Source organism: Canis lupus, chromosome 23, assembly GCF_048164855.1.
Source record: "Canis lupus baileyi chromosome 23, mCanLup2.hap1, whole genome shotgun sequence".
In the NCBI taxonomy this organism is placed as follows: Eukaryota; Metazoa; Chordata; class Mammalia; order Carnivora; family Canidae; genus Canis; species Canis lupus.
The window spans coordinates 38,825,813-38,840,535 of NC_132860.1; the positions used below are offsets into that span (position 1 = coordinate 38,825,813).

At 46.2% G+C, this 14,723-nt stretch overlaps 1 protein-coding gene and 1 long non-coding RNA gene across 2 annotated transcripts in view; both read right to left on the minus strand.

Moving 5' to 3' along the window:
- ME3 (malic enzyme 3) overlaps positions 1-11,545 on the minus strand; it is a 186,224-nt gene extending 174,679 nt beyond the window's left edge. Inside the window, exon 1 of the mRNA XM_072794951.1 lies at positions 11,348-11,545. Coding sequence (XP_072651052.1) covers positions 11,348-11,530 — 183 coding nt within the window. The 5' untranslated portion in view covers positions 11,531-11,545. The remainder of the gene's footprint in view (positions 1-11,347) is intronic.
- On the minus strand, positions 9,472-11,291 carry LOC140615120 (uncharacterized). Its single transcript, XR_012015792.1, has 2 exons — positions 10,911-11,291; positions 9,472-10,797 (listed from the first exon to the last, which is right to left on the minus strand). It is a non-coding gene; the product is annotated as an uncharacterized lncRNA (long non-coding RNA).
- Positions 11,546-14,723: the final 3,178 nt, after the last annotated feature.

A 14,723-nucleotide genomic window follows, 5' to 3' on the forward strand; every position in this document is an offset into this window, starting at 1 on the left:
AGCAGGAGCTGTGTAAACAGATGGTTAGATTTGCAACATATGACGATGTTTAATATTAAAGCATCTCCTTTCCATGGAGAGACTCGAAGGTACACCACGTAAGTTGAAGAGGCTGATTTAGGTACTATTTTAGGAGGGCAGGCAAAGTGCTACCTTTCAAAGGCAGCAAACCTAAGGGATGGACACCATCCAACAAGGGCCAGAGTCACCCTCCCCAGTCACTTTGTGGGCAGGGCATCTGGGCCTCTGAAGACTTACCTGTAAAATTATGGTGACGTGTTAGGATCTTATCTGCTCAAAGAGGGAAGGCTGGACAAGATGACCTATTAATAATCTTTCGAGAAATGCTCATCCTGAGTCTAACAGAAGGAGGATGCTCATTTAAAATATTTTTTATGCAAGTATTTATTAATCACCCACAGCAGAGTGTATGTGGACTATAGGACCCTCTGACATTGCCTGCCCAGTCTGGCTGCCAGCTCGGTGAACTGCACCATGCCCAATTTATCCAGATTCGAAGCAACATTTTAACTTTTATGTTCAACTCCCCTAGCCAACATTCTCTTGTCTTGCTGTCTTGGTACCATAATCTCATGAGACTGGGAGTGCTATAGTGATAGACAGAAAGAGACATGATACACAGACTGGCAGATAAACAGATCAGTTAAATTTGGATTTGTTTTTGAAAGTCAGTTTTTGAATCCTTGGTTAGAATGTGCCAAAATGTTGGGACAAAATCTCGAGATTCCTGCATGGGATGACAGTGGCCACTCCCTTCGACCCTAGTTTCAACTTCCGTAAGTATCAGCTCTTCAAATGGACCCTTGAGTTTTCTGCTGCTACAGACATTTTTATTCAAGTTTCTTTTGGACAAACATCTAGATCATCCAGCCTAAGCTCCATCAAGTAAAGGGAAATTATCATAAAGTCTCCACCCAACGTGCCTCCTCCCTGACTCATTCCCCTCTTATCAAACCTCTGCCAAAACTGGATGTATCCATGCCGATGGAAAATGGTTTGGATCTCTTGATCATCCCTTCTCCTTGGGACTGGATGCTCTAAAAGGGCAGGTCCACACCCTACAGTGTGATGCCTTGTGTTAGGAATGGAGCAGAGGCTTCAGAGACATGGACTGACTGAGAATTAACCAAGTACTTACAATGTGCTTGACATACATTATTTCATCATTAGAGCACCTTCTGAAGTAGGTATATTTTATTACCATGTCTATTCCCCGATGAAAACCTGAGGCTTCGAGAAATTAAGTAGCCTTCCAAGGTCCCAAATCTAGTGAATGACAGAGCTGGCACTGGAACCTTGGGTTTTTCTGACTCCGAATCCCTAGATCATAGCCGGTGTGCTCTGCTGTGTACAACCTGGTCACAGGCCATGCCCCTGGGAGGCCACACACAATTGATTTGAACTGACTACTTTCCTTCAACCTCCAAAACCCTTTAAGCTGTTGTTAGTTACAGCAGGCCTAAAGCTAATGTCATTAAAGCAGTCTCAAGGACAAGAATAAATAATCTCACCACAAAGGTGCTGTTCTTTAGATGAAGTGCATCTGACAGAGAATCGTAGCAGAAGACTCTCTTAAAGCAATGGATTCCTGAGACTTTTATGACCAGAATAAAAGATTTCTCATAGCTTTCAAAATCTTCCATGGAGAATCAGAATATAATTTCTATTGTCACCATCTTTTTAGAAGAGATGGAGTTATATATTATCAGTCTTCACCATAGTGGTTTCTGATCTGTCCAAGAGGGAAGGTAAAAGTGATTCATGGAACCAAGTGCTCCAGAGGGTACACTACGAAGAAGCCATCGTAGCAGCCGGCCATGCAATGCCTCAAACGTGGTCCTGGCTCTGAAGATGACATCAAGATGGAGACACTCATGAATACTATAAATGTATACTGAGACCAAATGTGGAAAAGAGCCGTGACTACATAAGCTAAGTGCCAAAGGGGTGTAAAGAATGAATGAGCCACTTCTATGTGGCATTTTAAGGAAAGCAGTATGGCAGAGGCGGCCCTGGGGAGCACTAGTCCCTATGTGCCTCTCATTACACTGACCTACTGAATGGCTCTACCTGCTTACTAACTGGTTCCACCAGCACCCCTCTGACACCATAGGCTCCTTGAAGGCAAAAGAAGTGTTGTATTGACCACTGGGTTTCCACTGCCTAAAAAATAATAAATCATGAGCAAATGTCAATCGAATAAATTTGATGAACAAATGAGTCTTGGGAGAATTGCACACATTTAAAGGGTGAAGAGAAGGTATCTAGTGATCCTTAAAGTTCTCTCCAACTCTCTGGGTCTGACCTAACAGAGCCAATGGAAGTGACAGCAGTCCATCAAAAGCCCACAACAGGAGCATCAGATTACATGCACCAGTGTCAAGTGAGAGGGCACTTGCAGCCTGGAAGTGTCTGTGCGTCATAGTAGGGGAAGATGTGGACCTACGACCAGATGGCCTGGGTTCAAGATCCAGCTCTGCCACTATAACCTGCATTACCTTGGGCAAGTTAGCTAACCTAACTAACCTCCTTGTGCCTCAGTTTCCTCATCTGTAATATAGCAGTGTAATTCAGAACGTTGTGGTATGATATGAAATGAGTTAATGCATAGAAATTGCTTGAAACAATTCTGGGCACATTGTATGTCTTAAAAAAAAAAAAAAAGTGCTAGCTCATATTACTTGAATTCCCCCCACAAAGCATTCCACTAGGGAAGGAGATTTGGTATCGTAGGTATCTGGCTTGGAAAACTCAACACCCCCTTCAGAAACCAGAGAAAGAGGGAACAGAGACTGTCTACTGTGAGTGGAGACCAAGTTCCACTTTAGACATGAAGGCACTTGGCTTCCTTTCTCCTGTTGGGAAAGTCATGGAACACCTCAGTAACTCAAGGGTGACTCCCTCCTTCTGTTTTCTGAAAGGGCAAAACAAAACAAAGGAACTAGCTGAGCCTGCCCCCTCCAGAGTTCCACACCTTGGGGGAGTATGTTTCAGGACCAATTGTGCTACGGGCTTCATGTAGATCTACTACCCAACAACAGTGCAGAATCCAGACAAAATGCTTAAAAAAAAAAAATTCTCAAGTTGCTAATCATTCAATTCAATTCTATAGTCCCTCTAGCTTTCAATAAAACCTTTAAAAGCAAATGGAGCTTTGATTTTCTCTTATTCAAGTTCCTCAAAGCTGAGGATCTTTCCATCAAAAAATCCCTCTCCTCAAATGACTGGGTATTTACTGTGTCCTTTTGGTCAGAACTGTGCTGTAATCAGGCTGCCAGGCAACCATTTGGGTACAGAATGAATGCGTGCTTTTAACCGCTGACCTCAGCACCCCAACAGTAGGATATTCCTCAGATTTTCATCACACCGTCATAGAGCATCTTTTGTGCTCTGCATCAGAGAGGCAGTCAGACACCACCCCAAAGGATTTCCCAATGTACTTTGTACACATCAAAGTGAAGGTTTGGAAGTGGACTATAAGTCCATGTCTTTGCAAACAAAGGTACAGCACATTACTGATCCCTTTGCGATGGCCATACGAATGAAAGGCCTTTTTCTCCCTTCTCACTACAGAACTGGCATTCGGAAAGAAGAGAGTAGATGGTAAAAGAAACCTTTGGTGGAAATGAGAAAAATTCAAAGTAAAATAAAGCCAGAACCCCAGAGCCTACAAAAGTCCAAGAGGATCAAGAGAAACTGGAAATGGGGATGAGCCCAAAAAAGGATCCACAGACACTCCATATTGACAGCTCAGAGTGAGACTGCCTTAGACGCCAGCTGGCCCAAGTCTAAGCCAGACAACATGTATTTCTGTATGGGATGTGCCCTCCAGTGTCACTATTTCCATGATCTAGATATTACTATTTACAATCATTTTTAGAACAGGTGGCAGCATTCCTGTGTTAACATTTTATTACATGAAACTCAACATATTGCCTCTAGAAGATAACTAATGACATGCAGGCAAACCTTGAAAGAAGACTGTTTTACTGGGTTTCCACAGAATAAGAATGCAGAGATGTGGCAGAGATGGGTCAACTTCCAAAAGTTAGTCTGAATGTTATTTACTTGCCCTAGTAATCTACAATCCAGGTAGAGGTGATCGTGGGCATATCAACACTACAGAGGGAGGCCCTGAGGGGAGGAGAGGCATCAGGATGAAAGATGGGGGGCTTTGGTGAAAAGGGAGGTGAAGGAATGAGAGGAAGGAGCCTAGCAGACATGTCTCTGAATGACTCGCTCATTCCATAACTGTTTACTGAGCACCAAACATAGGCCAGGCACTGTTCTGCATACCTTGGATACATCAATGAACAAATAAGACAAAAATGCCTGCCCAAATGAAGCCTACTTTACAGTGGGGAAACACAAACAATAAACAGGAGATACATTTAGTAAGGTAATTAGATAGTACATTAGAAAGTATCACATACTCGGGGGAAATTATACCACATGAAGGAGGACCAAGAAAATTGAAGGACATTCATAAATGCATCTGGTGGGTCTCGCTGAGAAAGGGTGAAGCCTTGAAGAAAGTGAGGGAGTTAACCATGTGGCTATTGAGGTACCTGTGCTCAAGGAAGGGGAAACAGCCAGTGTAAAGACTTGAGGTAGGCGCATGCTTCAAATGTGTAAGGAACAGGGAGGAGGCCAGGTGAGGGCAGCGAGTGATGCTGAGGTGTAGCAAAGACGAGGTTGGAGAAGGTCAAACCAAGCAAGGCGTTCTAAGGACTTTGACTTTGCGGGGTGTGAGCAGAAGAGTGAGATGATCAAACTGTTTAAAAAAGAATCACATTGGCTGTTGTATGCAGAATAAACAAGAGGAGCTCAGGTGGATGCAAGGACAGCAGCTAGGAGGCAGCAGCAGGTATCCAGCCAAGGACTGTTGGTGGCTTAGGTCCGGGTGGGACCCATGGTGAGCAGAGGCTGGATGCCAGACCTAGTCCAAAAATAGTGACAGAACTATTTGGTGGACTGGGTATGGGATCTGAAGGAACAGAGTGGCTGAGGATGTGTGCAAGGTTTTAGCCTCCCAAGATGTGGTTAGGAGAATCAGAAGTAAGACAACTGGAAGGGGGGTAGACCAATGAGGCTCCTGCAAAATCTACACATGAGATAGATGATGGAGTGAACAGGGCTGGTGGTAGCATGGATGTAGAGAAATAGATGGGTCCTACAGTTTGGGGTAAAATTGACAGTAAAAAAAGTTAAAGTTTCAGATAAGCATTTTGTGGAAGTTTCCCCAATATCCACTGTCTCTTTCCTTAATGGTATAGAAATTTTAGCTGCACATATGGATCCCTGGCTAGAGATTACATTGCCCAGGTTCTCTTGCAGCTAGCTGTAGCCTGTAACCAAGTGCTGGCCAGTTGACCATGAGTGGAAATAGTATCTGCAATGTTCAAACTGTGCCCTTACAAGGCATTTACCCTTCCCTCTGGCTTCTGTGAGGAATTGATGGCAGAAGCTAGAGCAGTCATCTTGGGCCATGAAATGTTAAGATGCATACTGAGGATGGAGAGCAACAAAACAAAGCCACACATCGACCTGCAATTGTCTACCCAGAACTGTTGATAAGAAAGAAACACACTTCTATCTTGTTTAAGCCTCTGCATTGGTTTGCTTCATTACAGCTGCCTACACCAATACAAGTTGTTAGCCATTCCAAGCACAAAGCCCTAACACCAAGTGCTATCCATCTCATGAAACCAGAATAGTATTCAACAAGGTAGGATCTAATTTTAACCTGCCTCTGTTTGTTTGTTCTTAAAATACTGCAACAATATTTGAGCTTCAATGCCCTAAGTCATTGTACAAGAGGCTTCAGCAGAGAGTGAACTGCTGCTTGTGGAAATAGTATTGACTTAGTAACCCACTGCTTCTCTGTCAGTCAGGGGGGCCTAATTCAACATCCTGTCTGAAGCAGAGGTCTCACGAAGACATATTATGCTGTCTGCTTTGGGGGCAGAAAGTAGCATCCCCAACAAACTTCTAAATCTCCGTACCACTCAGCCACCATCTCCTGCTTGATGGATGAGCCAAGCATGGGATAGACTCCCCTCATGCAAAGCAAGCAGGATCAATCCCACGTCGGGCTCCCGGTGCATGGAGCCTGCTTCTCCCTCTGCCTGTGTCTCTGCCTCTCTCTCTCTGTGACTATCATAAAAAAAAAAAAACATAAATAAAAACCAAATAAAAACACCAAATAAAAACATATACTTTAACCAAAGGCAAATCCCCGCTATGTGACAATCTAATGACTAACCACTGAATTACAGAAGAGATGGAACTGAAACCTGTGCCACCTCAGGTGTGCGGCCAATGTGGCAGCACTGGCCACTGGACCTTTGTGCGCTCAGTAACTTACATGCCCTAGGTCCACACGGGAAGGTGGTCATTCACAGGGCCCTGCAGCTCTGAGGCCCCACTGCATGAAAAGCACTGGCGCATAATCATGCACAATCACCAAGCACCCTTCTCATTCATTCTTTCCCTGACTACCAAGCTCAAGAGAAAAAATTGCAGAAAAGCAGGTGGTGGAACAGTGGTGGAAGTTTATGGCAAAGATGATTGTTGGCATGTGGGTCAAAGGAGGACGTTGCTGTATTTTGAAAAGATAATCCTTTTACTTCTTCAGTAAAATGCCCTTAAGTCTGGGGAGGTATATTTCCTCCAAACAGGCCATTGCTGGGCATTTCTCTAGACAATGAGAGCATCAGGCTAACTGTAAAGGAGTGGCACTAAGATTGATAAAGTTGAGAGCAAAGAGGTCATGACTCGATTGAGGTCATTTAAAGAGCAAATATTCATTGAACATCTCAAGTCAGACAGAGGGAATATCAGGTGTCGAAACAGTCTGTCTGCAGGTGCTGAGAGTCTAGTGTGGAAGATACAGCAACCAGCCCTCAGAACAGGGTGCTCAGGGCCAAAAGGAAACAAACAGAGCGATAAGACAAATTGCGGTGGGGGGGAACTCAAGCCTTGTTTTGGAAGCTGGGAATAGGACAGCCTTTCCCAAAAAAAGGCTATATAGGTAAGTTGAGGCTAGAAATGTTTTGAAGGTCCACTTGCTACCTGAATAGAATGGGGATGATACCTGCCTATGAAGATAGCCCCCCCAAAAAATGGGGTTGAAGTTGCCTATGTAATGTCAGTAAAATATGGCTGGTACCTTATAATACGTAATCAAAGATCTGCTCTGTTGCCACAGTCAACATGGATAATAGAAAAGGTCCTATGTAAATCTGAGAAGAAAGGGAAAAAGGAAATAGAAATTGATGTGCTGGTGCATTCTCATCACTTAGAAAATACAGACTCCTGCAGGGAACTCAGAATCATCTCATCCCAATCTCGTCATTATTAGGAGGATGTCTACGTCAGCCACAGCAGATGTAAATGGGAAACATCGTCGCTGTTTGCTGGCCTGAAGATCAGGAGGCAGGCTGCTTCTGCCCAATTCTGCAAGCATTGACAGTCTCTGTGGGGTTACTTGACTTTCTCAGCCTGTCCCTTCATCTGAAACTGAGGTGTTGAATGAGAACAATGATTTTCAAAAGCTTTTTCTTTTCACACAAATCCACAGTGAAAATTGGTATTTCACATGGTGACACACTACTTTTGCAGTTTTTAAATTCTATCCTAACCCATTTTTTAAATTAAAAAACTGGTTAGACCCTCTAAGCTAACCTCATGTCCCACAATTTGTGACCTATAATCTGAAAACTGCCAGACTAGGTCTTCTCTAAGGGCCACTCCAGCCCCAACTCCGGGAAGCGTCTACATGATGCAGTTTTCAAAATGATTTCACAGGCATCTCCTAAGATCCTCACAGCAGTGGTGTGACGTGGACAGAGGGGCTCCTGCACTCATCACAGATCACATGGCAAGATTACGACAGAGTCAGAACCAGACCCAGTCATTATAGAACAGCAGTGATGCTTGGCTTGTTCAGCAGCTCCTCTACTCCAGGAGAATTCCACCTTTTAACACTCTGCCTTCTAGCTCCTTAAACACCTCTCCTGACCCATCTAAAGTGGGATGCCCAGATGTCCATTGACAGATGAATGGATAAAGAAGAGGTGCATGTGTGTACACACACACACACACACACACACACACACACTATAATGGAATATTACTCATCCATCAAAAAGAATGAAATCTTGCCATTTGCAATGACATAATACTAGAGAGTATTATGAAGTGAAATAAGTCAGAGACAAATACCGTATGATTTCACTCATTTGGAATTTAAGAAACAAAATAGATGAACACAGGGGAAGGGAAAAAATAAAATAAGATGAAAACAGAGAGGGATGCAAACCATAAGAGACTCTTAACTCTAGGGAACAAACTGAGGGTTGCAGGAAGGGAGGGGTTGGGGGAGGGGTTACTGGGTAATGGGCATTAAGGAGGGCACATGATGTAATGAGCGCTGGGTGTTATATACAACTAATGAATCACTAAATTCTACCTCTGAAACTAATAATACAGTATATGTTAAATAAATTGAATTTAAATTAAAAATTTTCAAAAACATCATGAAAGAATACTCAAAGTGGAATACAAGTCTAGTGAACACATTCCCTATGCTATACTTTACCTCCCCGTGACTTATTTATTTCATAACTGGAAGTTTGCACTTCTTTATTTCCCTCACCTATTTCACCACTTCCCTACCTCCCACACCTCTGGCAGCAACCACACCTGAGACTAATATACTGTACGTCAACTACATGCCAGTTAAAAAAAAAAATAAAGTTAAAAATTAAAATTAAAAAGAATCTAGTAAACACATTCCAAGAATGTAATGTTAATTTTCACATTCATGGCCTTGCTAGATCCTTCAGGAACTATCCTATGCCAACCACCAATGCAAGAAACTCAGCCCTTGCCCTGGAGAAGCTCACAGTCTAGCAGAAAAAAGCCCACCCACAGATCTGCCCACTAAGTGCAGTTCCCTTCCAAGTTGCCTTTCTCTTATTTTCTCAGTGATAACCCCAGTTGTTCTGTTTAACTCAGCAAGTCTCCCCATCTGGCCGATGGAAAGTGCCAAGCTTCAAGCCCTCCCTGGAGACTCTCAGAGTGCTGGAGGTCAGCGGGACAGGAAGAGAGGGACACTCCAGAGGGAAGTGAAGGTTGTTGGCAGCAGCTCCCTGCACTGCTGCTCTCCCCACTGCTCCTCCTCCTGCCCTCCCCAAGGGGAGGAGAATGTCTGCAGGCTCCCTCTCTGCATCACCCCAGATGCCCTCCTCACCCCACACCAGCATCAATTGACTTCAGGGATAAGCAAAAATCCTTGAACATTATGAAAGGGTCAGGTTACCTAGATTTATGGACAACAGCCTATTGATATTATTTAGGTGGAAAAAAGCATATCGGGCACAAGGGAAGAGTACTTTTAGGGAGCCATAAACCTAGGACTAAAAAAGAAGACATTCAAGCACTTTATTATTTATTTATTTATTTATTATTTATTTATTTATTTATTTGTAACTATTTACAAAGCAGTAGGTGCTGATTGATAATATGCCAGTACTGCTAAGGCAAATATTGTCAAAAAGACTGGAGTCTGTGCTGGGAATTTATTGTTCTGCTTTCCAGTGCCAGTTCCTTCTTTGTCTGATGACAGTGTATAGATTTGCTGGGGAGAAGCCACATCCCCTTACTCTAAACCATTTGGAGTGGCCCTACTTTAAACTTTATCTTGAATTCCAGGGGTGAGCCCTGGCTGGCTTAAGTTATAATTGGTTCGAGAATAGGAAGAGAATTCAATCAGAGTTGATGAGATGGAAGGAATCTCTTTCTGAGGCTTCAGGGAAAGTATCCTTCTCTACCCAAAGCAAGTGTCTTTCTATTCTTGCACAGTTGTGGTGTGAGAAAAGGAAATAGATTATGCCAGCATTGCGATGAAAGACTCCATGGGCTGGAGCCTGAGGACGAAGCTAACATTTCAAAAGCAGAACAGAGAGCCAGAGAGAATCCTTGGCATCCTTGGACGTGCCATCTGGACTGCTGGGTCAAGCCTTGCCTGCAACCCTTCCTCTAGATATTTAGTTAAAGAAAGGTTTTGTTTGCCTAAGCCAGTTTGAGTTTTCTAACATTTGCTACCAAAGCAATTAAAATTCATAAAACACCTTAAATTTCCCAAAGTAGTAATATACAAAGGACTTAGAGTCTCTTTTGAGGGAGCAAGGAGTAAGTAGTGTGATAGGCAGAGATTGAAAGATTTTTTTTTCTTAGTTTCTTCTATTAATTCTGTAGCAAATAATCCAAATGCTTAGCATCTGTATAATCGTTCCTATTTGTGAAAAACACCTTCTCCACATGTATTTCCTCACTTGAATTTCACAATCCTGAGTCAAAGGGATCATTAAAATTTTTTATTTTGTAGTAATTGCCAAGTAATTATCAAGCACTCTATATAGTTTAAAATACTATTCCAAACCCAGTCATTCACTTGATGGTCACAATAACCAACTAAGGTAGGAACAGTAGTTCTGTCATAAATTCCATTTTAGGCGGGAGAGAGTTGGACCTGAATATCTACCTGAAAGTAGGCATTAAATGAGATGCCCAAGTTAATCTGAGGAGATGCTGGGAGGCAGGCCTTAAATCCAGGTCCCTTGCTTCCAGGGTTTTAACACCAGTAATACTAAACTCTACTCCCGGGTTCGAATGTGTGTGCTCTTAAGCCCCGGGATCTGGATTCCAGCGGCAGGGCCAGAGCTAATAGCTGGTGACCTTGGGCGAGTTCCCTTTGTTTTGTATTCTCATCTGTAAAAAGAGAATAAGGATCTCTGATGCCCCATCCAGGTCCAAAAGTCATCGAATTCCAGCCTTTCCTCCCCCTCTCAAAATAATCTTTTCCTGGGAATACTAATTATAACCTTAGCTGACATCCGTCCTCCCCGGGTGTCAGGTGCTGTGCTAAGGACTGTGCCTCCATTTTCTCTTTAAATCTCACAACACGCTGGATACCCCTGTCTCTCGTTTACAGATAAGAAAACACGGACTTGACAGAGGTCCCATGAACTCCCCGGATTAGTGAGCTTCAAGGGGAGCCCTGACCCACGGGGGCCTGCACCCCCGCATTACTGCCCTCGTGGGGGAGAGAAGGCTCCCTGCATCACCAGGCACCTCTTTCCACGCGGAATAGGGGTGGGGGGAGGAAAAAAAAAAGCCAAAGCGGCTTACACCAAGCCTCCGCCAGGCAAAAACGGAAAACCGCTGTCGGGGCGCCTGGGAGGATCCCGCCCGGCCCAGGAGGCGGGGCGCCCCCCCCCCCCCCCCGCCCGGTCCCCGCCGCCGGCCCCGGGACCGTTACCTTGTTGAGATGCGGGTTCCTGGTGACATCGTACCCGCGCTTCTTCAGGGGCACGGGGCGGGCCGGGCCGGCCCTGGAGCGGCAGCCGCGGCCCGGAGCCGAGGGCGTCCAGCGCGGGACGGCGCCGCAGGCCTGACCCCGCAGGAGCCCCGGCCGCGCGCCCCTGCCCAGCGCGGCGCCCATGGTCCTTGCGCAGACCTGGCACCGGGGAGAGACCGAGGTCAGGGGCGCCCGCGGCTCAGCGGGGCCCGCGCGCGCCGCAGGACACCGAGCCCGAGCCGGGGCGCGCCTTCAGGGAGAGGACGGGGGTCCTCAAGGGCGCAAGGCCCGGGTCCCCGCGCCCGTCCGCGGCGGCACCTGCGCGGCTCCCGGCGGCTGGCGGCGCGCAGGCCCGGCCAAGCCTCCCGCAGAGCGAAAGCAAGCCCAGGAAGCAGATCCGCGGCGGCGACCGCCCGCGCCACCCCGCCCGCGCCCCCGCCCCGCCCCCGCCCCGCCGGGAAGACGAGCCCCGCACCTCCCGCCTCGCCCGGTGGCCGCCCGGACCCTCCCCCGGCCCACCTGTGCTGCGCCCCGAGCCGCCGCGGTGCGGTGTCCCCTCTGCCAATGGCTGCCCGCGAGAGCCTTCCGCAAAGGGGGGTCCCCGCGCCCCGGGCCGCAGCGCGGGACTTGCCCCGGGGGCGCGTGCGGAGCGCCCCAGACCCGAGTGAGGCTCGGAGACGGGAAGGCCCTGGCTTTGGGGGTCAGAGTAGAGGTGCTCGCTCATGCGGGGCTCGGTGTTGCTCTGCACCCTGCAGCGCCCTAGCCATTAGCCACGTGGGCTCTGCACATCTAAATGAATTGACTTAAATGGAACAAAATAAAAAACCCAGTTCCTCAGTCGCACTGGCCTCGTTTCGTGGGCCCAAGAGCCACTGGCACATAGCAGCTGTGGGATTGGATAGCACAGGTATGGGGCAGGAACGTCTTGGCAGAAGTTCTATGGGACGTCACTGATGCAGGGTTCACCGCGCTCCGGGGTACCCTGTGGAGCGGGTCACAGACTGCTGTGGACAGACAGGGACCTTGAGGTCCGTCTAGACCTGAACCTGACTTTACATTTGATCCACATGGTAGATTTCTTTTAAAGCAAGCATTTCGTCGTGTGTAGAATAAAATCCAAAGTCTTTTGGATGCCTATGGGTTATCCCACAGCCTGGCTCCTGCCAACTTCTTCTGGTCCATCCTATTCCACTCTCTCACTGCGCAGTAGCCACACTTTGCTCCTGCCTTGTGCTTCTGCCCCATCCAATTCCTTCCAACCTCAGGGCCTTTGCACTTGCTATCACTTCTACTTACAGTGTTCATTTTCTCTCGTGTCCACAAAATTAGCAACTTAAGGCCTGCCTTCCACTTACTTCATGCAATGTCAGCCTCCACGACGGACCACATAGCGAAGGATTTTTCCCTTCACAGAACTTGCCACAGCCTGTAATTAGCTCGTGTCTCTAATTGTTTATTATCCATCTCCATCTAGAATGTAAGCTTCATGTGGAAAGGCTCTTTGCCTGTAAACCCCTGTATCTTTACTGCCCAGCTCAGGACGTGATACATAATCGCAAAATAAATAGGTGAATGAAGGAAAGAGACGGATGCTTTCATAAAGATTGGACTGGAAAGGAGATTGAAAGAGGAGATTATTCCTTTTTTAAAAAAGGTTTTGCTGTTTATCCATGAGAAAGAGACAGAGACGCAAAGAGAGAGAGAGAGAGAGAGAGAGGCAGAGACATAGACAAAGGGAGAAGCAGGCTCTACACAGGGAGCCGGATGTGGGACTCAATCCCAGGACTCTGGGATCACACCCTGAGCCAAAGGCAGATGCTCAACCACTGAGCCACCCAGGCGTCCCAGAAGGAGATTATTCCTGCGGGAGAGGATCCTCTCTTCTCAGCAGAGGCAACACCAGACACCATAAACTCTTGAACTGGACATTTACATAAGCCCAAAATGATTAAAAAAAAAAAAAAAAACCGTTTGAGTCAGATTTTTGGTTGCTTGTGATAAAGAACATTAACTGATATTTCCCTCTCAATACTGTTTTTTATATCTGCATATCTTCCTACCAGTCAATAAACATCTCGAGGGGGGGGATTGTGTGTCTGTGTGTGTTTCTGTCTTTGGTTCCTGACACGGACTGAATCATCAAAACCGGTTTGTTGAAAGAGTCCGCCCTTGCTTGACACAATGACCTTTCTCTCACCTGAGGACATTTAATAGGTAAACCTCAGTTATTTGAAACTATCCTGGAAGCCAGGACAGAAACAACAAAGGTTTCCAAACAAGCCAATATTATTTTTATATCATCTATTCACTAAAGTGTGTGCAGTTACATATGGGCGTCTCTCACATGTCCCCACCTGTGGCCTCTCTTTTCTTAACTCAGACATCATTCTAGCAATATTGTTTTTCTCGTGTGTTTGATCTTTGGTCACAGGAAAGGAGAGGTGCTAGCAGCAGGAGGTCGTAGCAAGAGGGGATGCGGGCTCTGCTCTACAGAACTGTCTGGGGGCCCAGGGTCTTTCTCCAGGTGTTGTCCTACTCTGCCCAGGAGCACTGACCGTACATGGGCTTCCCAGGCAGTGACAAGGGGTGGGGGGAGAGGAAGTCCCCTCTAGGGAAATGATGTGGAAGTTGCTCACATTCTACTCACATTCTTTTTTTTTTTTTTAAGATTTTATTTATTTATTCATGAGAAATTCGGAGAGAGAGAAGCAGAGACACAGGCAGAGGGAGAAGCAGGCTCCACGCAGGGAGCCCCACATGGGACTCGGACTCGATCCTGGGTCTCCAGGATCACACCCTGAGCCGAAGGCGGTGCTATACCGCTGAGCCATCGGGGCTGCCCTACTCACATTCTATTGATGAAAACTAAGTCGCTGTCACAGTAAGCTACAGGGAAGCCTGGAAAATTGTCTGTAGTGGGAAAGGCACATCTCTGACTATAAGGAAGAAGGGAAAAATGGGTTCCTGGGGACCAAAAACCCCAAGTCTAGATATAGTACTCATTTTATATTAAAGTGTTTGGCGTGGAGTGGATACTCAGAAACTGTTAGCTCCTATTATTGGCATGCATGGTTTCCATCTCTGGTTTCATGAAAACATCTTTACTTTTACAGCTGAACACGGGATTACAGACACCAGGTTCAGAGCCATAGGAACTTTCCAGAACTTCTTCCAAACCCCTACAACTCTGACTTCCTTAGCTGGCCAGCCTTGAGATCTGGTCCAGCACTAGAGAGAACTAATGAATCTCCATAATTTGTCTTAGCCCCTCTCCCTCTACAGCCCATTTACTGACTTCTGTCATGGATGTGATGCTGCTTCCTGGGGTTGCTGGAAA